General features: G+C 46.1%; 1 protein-coding gene across 1 annotated transcript; it reads left to right on the top strand.

Moving 5' to 3' along the window:
* The first annotated feature begins 2,730 nt into the window (after positions 1-2,730).
* Positions 2,731-10,745, top strand: LOC132386630 (zinc finger protein 420-like). The gene is made up of 2 exons (XM_059958926.1): positions 2,731-2,960; positions 5,535-10,745. The coding sequence occupies exon 2, from the start codon at positions 5,942-5,944 to the stop codon at positions 7,607-7,609; it is 1,668 nt and encodes a 555-aa protein (XP_059814909.1). The 5' UTR covers positions 2,731-2,960; positions 5,535-5,941; the 3' UTR covers positions 7,610-10,745.
* The last annotated feature ends 257 nt before the right edge of the window (positions 10,746-11,002 follow it).

Raw genomic sequence — 11,002 nt, forward strand, 5'->3', positions numbered from 1 at the left:
TCAATAACAGACTTGGAAATGTTGAATGTGCTCACTGTCTCCATTCCTCCTGTAATCCACAACCAGCTCCTGTGTTTTTGTCACAATGAGAGAGAGGTTGTTTTCTTGACACCACAGTGTCGGGGTGATGACTTCTTCTCTGTCGGCTGCCTCGTTATTATTTGGGATTCGGCCGATCAATGTAGTGCCGTCGGCAAATGTAATTAGCAGATTGGAACCCGCCACTGCAGCCCCACAGTGCACTATGTACTGATCGCAAAGCTACGAAATTGCATGTGAACAGCCTCCCCTCCCCCAACTCCACTCTTTCTGCGTCACCAGCAGACTGGGACATCTCACATCTCGCTGCCTCCGCCAGGACATTAAACTGTGAACAACTGTGGTCAGGGACTGATCTCTGGGATACTCCAAACGCTACCTCCTTCCAGTCTGAAAACGTCCCACTCATCCAGACGCACACTACCGGCAGTTTATCATCTCCAACGAAAAAGCCTAATCACCTACTCCTGAGGGTCAATACCATTACTGACTCTGAGTTTACCAGCGTCAAATGCCGGGAGGGACATAATAATCAGAAAGTCTCTAGTCACAGCCGTGTAAATAAAATGTGATCTCAGTGGGTGTGTGGCGCATGCTCAGAATGCGAAGGAGACAGACCAACTGAGCCAAGTCACAGACTGATGAAGGGGAGGAATGATCCATTTTGATACAGAGAGGGAAGCAGAGAGTTTGATATTGTGCCTGATTCCGGAACTGTGGCCAGTTAGAAGATGAAGTCTTGTCCCCCCAAGTTGTTTTGAGTTGTGACAGTGTTTTTCTCAGAAGGCACCATGGAAAGTAAATAATCTGAGTGGAAATGTTGTCCTTCACCCACTGACGTGGTTTGTAAACTTTTAACAGTTTAGAAAAGACAAAGGATTTGTGTATGGGAATCACAAACACAACAGCACGATAGTTCCGTTGTATCTGTCAGTTCACCAGCACTTGAATGCCGCCGATTCTTGAATGAGGAGGCGGATTTGCTGAAGACAACGCTCCCTCTTGCGACAAGGAGAGCCCGAACATCTGTCCATGCCCGTGTCTGATTGGATACACTGCCATGACGTTTATAGCAATGTGACGTCATTCACTGGCTCGCATTTTGGAAGGGATTCAGTCGGCTATCGCAGATACACCAACAGCTCTACACTGGGAAGCGGCCGTTCACCTGCTCCGTGTGTGCGAAGAGACTCATTCAGTTAACCCACCTTGTGATGCTCCGGTGAGTTCACAATAAATAGAGGCCACATTTCTGTCCGGAATGAGCAAAAAGTTTTACTCAATCATCCCAGCTGCTGCAACACCAGCAACGTCACATCAGGGAGGAAGTTCAAATCAGCTCCGTGTTAAATGTTTAACCATCACAGTGACTGAAGGCAGCTGCAGGTTCATGAGGGACTGTTACTGTCAGATTCTGCAGTTCTTGCGGCTGCTCATCGCACCCAGGACTGAACCCTGGTCACTGAGCATTGGAGGAGTCTGTTCTGCTGATGTTAGCCTTAAACTAGACTGGTGTTTAATATTGTGGATCTGTGAAAGATAAATCAGTTTTGTATCAAATCCCGTGTGTCAGGTACATACAGTCTCTACCACACTCACTGTGTACACTAGAGAGGCCATTCAGCCCATCTGGTTTCTGCCCATGTTTCTGTTCCATATCAGAATATCAAAATCTTTCCCTGCCGTTCCCCTATCACTCTCCCTGAGATGACAGGTTGCAACGAGTCACCACTCCGTGGGATAGGAGATTTCCTTTGAATTTCATGGAATCATAGAAATCCAAAACACATTACAGACGCTTTGGCCCGCAATGTTGTGCCGACCATGTAACTTACTCTAGAAATTGCTTAGAATTACCCGACCGCATAGCCACCTGTTTTCCTAAGCTCCATGTACCTATCCAAGAGTCTCTTAACAGACCCTATTGTATCCGCCTCTACCAACGTCGCTGGCAGTGCATTTCACACACACATCACTCTTTGCTTAAAAGCCTTAGCTCTGACTTCTCCTCTGCACCTACTCTCAAGCAGCTTAAACCTATTCCCCCTCGTGTTAGCCGTTTCAGCCCTGGGACCAAGCCTCTGGCTATCCACACGTCCAATGCCTCTCATCATCTTATACACCTGCATGAATTTCCTGCATGATTTTCTCCGGGCTGAACAAGACGATGAGCTCACTGTGGTTGTGACGTTGTTCAGGGCTCCGGACGAAGTTGGTTAAACTCCTTCTTCCCCGCTCTTTTCAACGTTTTGGGTCATTTTCACCAATTTTAAAGGACTGTGCCTCAGACAGCACAATTGTTACGGACCAGCAGCAATAGATCACTAATGGAGTCTGGTTTCGATGTGAAAACCACTATCTTTATCTGTATCTACTCCAAATATAAAAGATTAAACGAAATACACAGAAGTTCACAGTGCTGTGAGTATATATAGCTCCCAAACTATCAAGCTTGGGAAACAATGCTTAAAGTCTTAAGATGGTAAAGTGGAAAAGTTCAGTAATCCACGGAATAAGTGAGTGAGAGGAGAGGTTTGTAAATCCACTCGAAAATGTAGCATTTTGAGTGTGTGTGTGTGTCTGTATTTCCAGCAACTGCAGAATCTCCTGTGTTTTATATCTGCATTTTACTTTGGCATTGGATACACATTGATATTGAGTATATTGAGTTGTTTATGGGAGCTTTCTGCGTTAAAACAGATGCAGATTTTTCTATACACACACGAAAAAAATGAGTTATGAATATTGAACCAGAGCCTGCAGAAATATTTAATGGCTCCGGGATTACCCATAAGGCGGTGCGTTTAAAATTTCGCTGGCGCTGAAGAACCGAACAGATGCGCAGGCGTCAGGGCTAATGACGTCGCAAAGCATGACGCATGCGCATGGTACACAGAAGGCCTTGGAAATAGCGTCTGCAGGTAAGATCGATTCTCTGTGTTTTTATCTTAAACACCGACTGAGGGACGATTCCTGTGAACTGCGGACACCGTGACCCGCAATCCCGGGACAGTCCTGCCCTCTTCCCTCTCTCTCAGCCCCACGATCCGTACACGGGCCCCGGGGAGCTTCCGGCTGATGAGGGAATGGGAACCGATGGATCTCTCAGACAGAGCTGAGCTCCAGCTATCTAAATGCAAGGATTAGGAACTCGGAGAAAGGGAACAAAATCTTTTACATCACCAGTTGAGAAAATCACCTTTGTTCTTTCCCCAATTACTAACAAGAGAACATCTGCAGATGCTGGAAATCCAAGCAACACAAATTGCTGGATGAACTCAGCTTTAGTACAGTTTTCCATAGATGCTGTCTGGCCTGCTGAGTTCCTCCAGCATTTTGTGTATGTTCTTGCTCTGGACTTTTCTACCGGTGAGGACATGTTTTGTCCCATTCTCTCTGGGTACATAATGATATCAAACACCTTTGCCCTGGGCAACAAGTAGCTTTCAGTTCACAAATGTGCCAGACTCCAATGAGACAAACTACTGCCCTTCCCTTCATATTCATTGGCATTGCCATCACTGAGTTCACCACCGTCTGTCACTTGAGGGAGGGTTCAGGGGAAATATTTATGCAGCATACAGAAACTGGTGTTATCTGTGTGCATTGTGTTGATGCTAATGTTGCTGGAGAATTTGCAAGTGGGAAGAAATGGAGTGCTATTTGGAAAGCTGACTTTTTAAAGCATAATTTAGCAAGCAAATCACATATGGACAGTGTGCAAAAGCTTTGGTGAGAAAATCCTTCATTACCCGTTACAGGCCTGCTACATAGGTTGTGTGAGAGTGCAGATGAACTGGATCAAACCCAGAGGAGATCAAAGTTCCTATTGACAGTGATTTGCGAGCTGTGAAAATGAATACCTCTCTATATAAAATTCACTGTGCACATCTTGTCACTGGGTAAAAAATGCACAGTACAAGATTTATCTGCACACCGGTTATTACAAATTAGAGGGGATATTGGAGGGAAGGAGGGGAGTCATCCAGTGTCCCTGATGCCCTCACCTACAAGATGTGCATCCAGCTGCAGCTTGTAACCCTGCACTTTAAGGAGTTGGAACTTGAAAGGGATGAATTCCAGATCATCCAGCAGTTGGAGGTGGTGATAGGTATGACATGAAGAGAGGTGAGTTACACCCAAGGTGCAGGGCACAGGAAACTGTGTGAGAGTCAGGAAGGGGAATGAGGTTAAATAGCCATCGCAGAGTACTTTGTTGCTATCCCGCACAACAGCAGGTGGACCACTGCAGACACTGTTGTGGGCAATTACCTTACAGGGGAAAGTTGAAGGGTTGATAGGAGACTTGTTAGTTAGGGGAACAGACCAAGAGGCAACTAATATCCTAGTGATAAGGCTTGCAAGAGGTAGCGTGGGGGGGGGGGGGGCGTGATGTGGTTTAAATAAGTTGTAGGAGGAATGGGAGCTAGATTGACAGAACATATGTTGGAGAGGGTGAATTGAATTGACTTTATTACAAATACCCTTCATATAGATGAGGAGTAGAAATATTTACATTACGTTACCATCTAAATGTGCAATGTGTAATTTAAATTAACTTATAATAATTAGTTTGTATATAGGCCAGTCGAGAAAACATAGAAATCAATTAACCAGTGGGATGGCCTGATAGAAGATGATATCCCGGAGGCTGTTGGTCCTTTTGCTGTGGTACCGTTTCCTGGATGGGAGCAGTAGGAACAGTTTGTGGTTGTGGTGAATTTGGTCCCTGATATCCCTTGGGCCATCTTTACACAAAAACAATACCCTACCAACCAGGCTGCTATCCAAACTTTTTTTAAATGGTGAAACCGAGCTTATATTCACCACTTGTGCTGGCATCTCAATCCACACTCTCACAACCATTTCAGTAAAGAGCTTTTCCACATGTTCCCATTACATTTTCACCTTCCCCACTTACCCATGACCTCTGATTGTCATCCCACCCAACCTCAGTGGAAAAAGCCGCTTGCATTTATTTACCCAATCTTCTCCTTCATCATTTTGTGTGCATCTGACAAATCCTCAAAGCAATGTGTAATTCCTTGTTTATGTTTAGTGCCTTTTCTAGGTGTATAGGATGATGAGGGGCATTGATCGTGTGCACAGCCAGAGGTTTGTTTTCCCAGGGCTGAAATGTGTGGAATGCACTGCTGGCTTTTTTCGGTGAGAGTGTTTCAGTTACTGTGGGGCCAGGACCCCATGCAGCTCAGTGGGAACAGGGAATAATGCCAATGGAGAGAGTCAAACTAAGCCAGGTCACAGATTGGAGATGGCAGAAATGCCCCATTCTTATAGAGACAGGAAGAGCATCAGAGAGTTTGAGGGTCATTCCAGGTACCAGCACTGTGCCCAGTTAGAAGATGATTTCTCTCTCCAACTTGAGTTGAATCTCACTGTAACAGTGTGATATCAATTCACAGCTTGACAACTCAGTGATCTCATCTGAAATGTTGTCCTGCACCCACTGATGGATTTTGTTCATCTTTTTACAGGTTACAAATCACAAGGAATTTCTCTACGGAAATCTAAAACACAACACACCAGTTTTGCTGTCTCTGTCCAGGTATTTAAGAAGTGGAGCAAGGGATTCACTCGATCATCATTCCCGCTCAGACTGCGGAGAGAGATTCACTCTATGATCTGACCAACTGCCACGGCTGTCATTTTGAACAGGCGATTCCCATTCATCTGCTCAGACAGTGGGAATGGATTCAGATGAACATTTCAACTGAAGGGACATCAATAAGTTCACACTGGGACAAGGCCATTCACCTGTTCTGTGTGTGAGAAGGGATTCAGTTGGTCTTCCCACCTGTTGACACACCAGTCAGTTCACACTGGGCAGAGGCTGGTCATCTGCTGAATTTGTGTGGAAGGTTTTACTCGGTCATCTGACCAAATGGTTCACCAGCGAGTCCACACTGAGGAGAGGCTGTTCACCTGCTCAGACTCTGGGAAGGGATTCACTAAGTCATCTAAACTGAAGCTACATCAGAGAGTTCACACTGGGGAGAGACCGTTTACCTGCTCGGACTGTGGAAAAGGATTCACTGGCTCATACCAACTGAAAGTACATCAAAGAATTCACACTGGAGAGAGGCCATTCACCTGCTCAGACTGTGGGAAGGGATTCACTTGCTCATATAAACTGAAGGTACATCAGCGAGTTCACACTGGAGAGAGGCCATACACCTGCTCAGACTGTGGGAAGGGATTCACTTGCTCATCTAAACTGAAGGTACATCAGCGAGTTCACACTGGAGAGAGGCCATTCACCTGCTCAGACTGTGGGAAGGGATTCACTTGCTCATCTAAACTGAAGGTACATCAGCGAGTTCACACTGGAGAGAGGCCATTCACCTGCTCAGACTGTGGGAAGGGATTCACTCAGTCATCCCACCTACAAGCACACAAGTCAGTTCACACTGGGGAGAGGCTGTTTACCTGCTCATACTGTGGGGAGGGATTCACTTTGTCATGGCAGCTACTGAGACACCAGTCTGTTCACACTGGGGCGTGGCCATTCATCTGCTCAGTGTGTGGGAAGGGATTCACTCAGTCATCCACGCTAATGGCTCACCAGCGAGTTCACACTGGGGAGCGGCCATTCACCTGCTCCGTCTGTGGGAAGGGATTCACTTGCTCAACTGACCTGAAGGTACATCAGAGAGTTCACACTGGGGAACGGCCATTCAGATGCTCAGACTGTGGGAAGGGATTCACTCGGTCATCTCACCTAACGGTTCATCAGCGCGCTCACACAGGGGAGCGGCCATTCACCTGCTCAGACTGTGGGAAGAGATTTACTCATTCATCCCACCTATTGGCACACCAGCGAGTTCACACAGGGGAGCGGCCATTCACCTGTTCAGACTGTGGTAAGGGATTCACTCGGTCATCTCAACTGAAGGTGCATCAGCGAGTTCACACTGGAGAGAGGCCATACACCTGCTCAGACTGTGGGAAAAGATTCACTCAGTCATCTCAAGTGAAGGTACATCAGAGAGTTCACACTGTGGAACGACCGTTCACCTGCTTAGACTGTGGGAAGGGATTCACTCTGTCATCTAAACTGAAGGTACATCAGCGAGTTCACACTGGGGAGAAGCCATACACCTGCTCAGTCTGTGGGGAGGGATTCACTTTGTCATCGCAGCTACTGAGACACCAGTCTGTTCACACTAGCGAGAGGCCATTCAACTGCTCAGTGTGTGGGAAGGGATTCACTCAGTCATCCACCCTAATGGCTCACCAGAGAGTTCACACTGGGGAGCGGCCGTTCACCTGCTCGGACTGTAGGAAGGGATTCACTTGTTCAACTGACCTGAAGGTCCATCAGAGAGTTCACACTGGGGAACGGCGGTTCAGATGCTCAGACTGTGGGAAGGGATTCACTCGGTCATCACACCTAATGGTTCATCAGCGAATTCACACCGGGGAGAGGCCATTCACCTGCTCAGAGTGTGGGAAAGGATTCACTCAGTCACACCACCTACAAAAACACTGGTCAGTTCACACTGGGGAGAAGCCATTCACAGACTCAAGCCTGAATTATACCTCTGTGTAGACGCTACAGTGTATCATACACAGTAGCCCACGCAAGTGGCCTATGCCATTGTGTGCATTTTTCATTGTGAGTTCGTGTGTCTGTGTTGCCCTGGCAAAACGCTAGTCGGCATTGGGGTTCTATGCTACTGTGTTGAATTGACTCGTGGAGTTGGGAATGATGGCGACTGCTGAGTTCATCTTGTTGGATTTGGAGCTAATAGATGCTGAATAAGAGTTATTGAAATCACTGCAGCGCAGAAAAGAGAGAAGTTTTTCCATTTCTTTGTGCAGTCCGTGACGTCCAAACTGATGTTTGTGGAAACTTCTTTGCACAAATTTCATACCATTTGCAAGTCTTTATAATATACCAATGAAGAGTCGTACAAATGTAGATATTTTCTGACTTCCTGACTTAACCTCTCCTCGATTTGGTCCATTTTCCCAACTTTGAAGCAACAGGAAATCTCTAGGAGGAAATGTGCTGTTACCAAGCAGACCAATCACAGTTCTCGCAGTCTGTGACACACAGTTACATTTTCGTAAGGTGTGCTTTAGGCTACGGCGTACGGTATGGCCTAGAGTGCCGTGTCGGGTACGCAGCTACGCGGAGCGTACGGTGAAGCATAATCCAGGCTTCAGTGTGTGGGAAGTGATTCACTCCGACATCTGAACTGCAGAGACACCAGTGAGCTCACACTGGGGAGAGGCCGATCTCATGCTCAGACGTTGGGAAGATATTCCCTCAGCAAAATCAACTTAATGTGCATCATTGAGTTCACACTGGGGAGAGACCGTTCACCTGCTGTGTATTTCAGAAGCGATTCACTCAGTAATCTAACCCTGTGCAACTCTTACTTCGGCTAGCAGCTAAATATAGGGGGTGATATCCCCCAGCCCGGCCAAACTTAAGAAATCTTGTTTGGGTGGATGCTGTGTGACGTATCCCCTGTTACAAATCAGTACCCCCGCAGTAACAAACGATACACAATATGTGATTAAACGACTGAGATGTACAATTCTTACTTTGACTAGATGGTTAGTGAAGTAATGAAAAAGAAAGAAAAAGAGCCCACTCTCTCTTCTTCCCATCTCTCCCCAGCAAAAGGCCATGAAAATCTCTCTACCAGACTCACAAGAAAGAACATTTCTGTCATTGGATAGCCCCACACTCCAAAACCCTGTTATCGCTAGTCGTACCCTAAACATTGCTGCTGCAGGGAAGCCATTAACTCAGCAGGGAAACATTGCAGAGAGTCCACTGCATCAGCAGTGAAACCTTACAGTGCATTACACTTGTGACACACTACCGGGTGCACACTGGGGAGAAAGTTTCAATGAGTTGCATGCTGCATATTTGTCCATCACCGTTGCTGTGTTACGTACCCCGTAACTGGGTGTCTGACCAGCAAAGATAGAAGAATCCGTTGGAGTCTGGGGGTACTATTTTCAAACATTGTTTATTAGTAAAATATACAAATCAATATCAATAATGCAAATATATAGATAATACACGTTAGCAATACTAAATCTAAAAGTGTGGGTCTAATAATAATCAATAATAAACAAGCTCTATCGATGTCTAGGGGATAATGAATTGTCATATGTGAATATAAAGTTCAGTTCAGTTCATACGTGCTGAGGTAGTTGTTGGTTCTTGTGTTTTAATCGTTGGAGAGAGAAAGAGAGAGCGAGCGAACAGTGACAGCTACAGTCAGTCAAACCTTCCTTTACGTTCTCGATCCGTGAATGTGTTGTGGCCATTCAGGTATGACCCCTCTGTCCGACCATTCTTCTGTGGTGGACTCATCACCCAGGCAAGGGTGGACACACACACAAGCCCCCACCGGCCCTGTGAGTTAAACTGACCGATTCTTTGTTCGGTCCCCGATGCCCCACACCTTCTTGTGGGTTCCAACACTCAAGCAGTGCTCACTAGTGTGTCTCCTGGTGTGTCTGAGGGGTATCTCCCCAGACCTCAATTTTATCCCTACTCACGGAGTCTCAGGTGCCAATCAGTTTTGAATGGCTTAGTCCATCAAACCAGCCCACTCCAGCTGTTCACTGAAGAATTTTAATGAACAGAATAGTACCAAGTAAACAGCCCTCTCCGGAGCCATAAGTCTTGCAGGAGTCATAATATGGTGGAACAACAAGTCTCTCACTCCCGGTGTTGTCTCTCCCTTATCTGAAGCAAATGTTCCAGTCCCAGTATGTTTTCCCTTTGTCTCTCTTTCTCTCTCATTAGCAGCGTGGTAACAATAACAGTTTGTGATTTTCCCCGGCAGGTGGGGGGACATGGGCAACTCTGCACCCTTCTGCCCATCAGAGCTGTTCATCCTTCGTAGCAGTTGTCGGTGCTGAACTGCAATTATTGCTGCTGCTCACCACACCCAGGTCTGCACCCTGGTCACAGGGCATGGGAGGAGTTTCATCTGCTGCATATTCATCTTTAATGGGACTAGATCTGTGACAAATAAATCAGTTGTATTTTAAACACTGTCTCCGGTACTTAGTGAATTTATAACACACCTAGTTGTACAGTAGAGAGTCAACTCAGGCCGGCTGGACCTGATTCTGTTCCACAACAGAGCTTTCAAATCTTCCCCTGTTGTCCACCTCTGTGGTGATGGGTTCCAAATTGTCATCGCTCTGGGTGAAGAAGTTTCCCTTGAATTTCCTGCAGACTGAAGAAGTCGAGCTGACTGTAGTTCTGTCTGAGATTTTCTTCGCCTCTCAAATCTCTGGCTGTGGAAGAATGACTTTGGGAGTTAACGTCCTTATTCAGGGCTCATTTGTCACCATCTCGTCTGCTCAGATCGTTAGGATGTCTCCCATGGAGGGTCATACTCATTCCACTGGTTAATGTTTTCTTCCAGAGTGATGATTTATTTTTCTGAGTTGGCCTCTCATGTACGTGTTTCTGGTCTGTATTTCTTATCACGATTGCATATACACACATGGAGTGCTGAATCCTGTTCATATTTGACGAAAATATATACGAGGGGTGATTGATATATTCGTGGCCTCGGGTGGAAGGGGGCAATTTTGGAAAACTGGCACATTTATTTTTCAACGTGGTCCCGTCCTACATTTACACACTTAGTCCAGCAGTGGCTTGCAAAGGTTTGGGCACCCCTGGTCAAAATTTCTGTTACTGTGAACAGCTCAGCGAGTAAAAGATGACCTGATTTCTGAAAGGCATAAAGTCAAAGATGACACATTTCTTTAATATTTTAAACAAGATTACATTTTAATTTCCATCTTTTACAGTTTCAAAATAACAAAAAAGGAAAAGGGCCCAAAGCAAAAGTTTGGGCACCCTGCATGGTCGGTACTTAGTAACACCCACTTTGGCAAGTATCACAGCTGGTAAGTGCTTTCTGTAGCCAGCCAAGAGACATACAATTGTTGT

The sequence above is a fragment of the Hypanus sabinus genome, unplaced genomic scaffold (genome assembly GCF_030144855.1).
Source record: "Hypanus sabinus isolate sHypSab1 unplaced genomic scaffold, sHypSab1.hap1 scaffold_1234, whole genome shotgun sequence".
Lineage (NCBI taxonomy): Eukaryota > Metazoa > Chordata > Chondrichthyes > Myliobatiformes > Dasyatidae > Hypanus > Hypanus sabinus.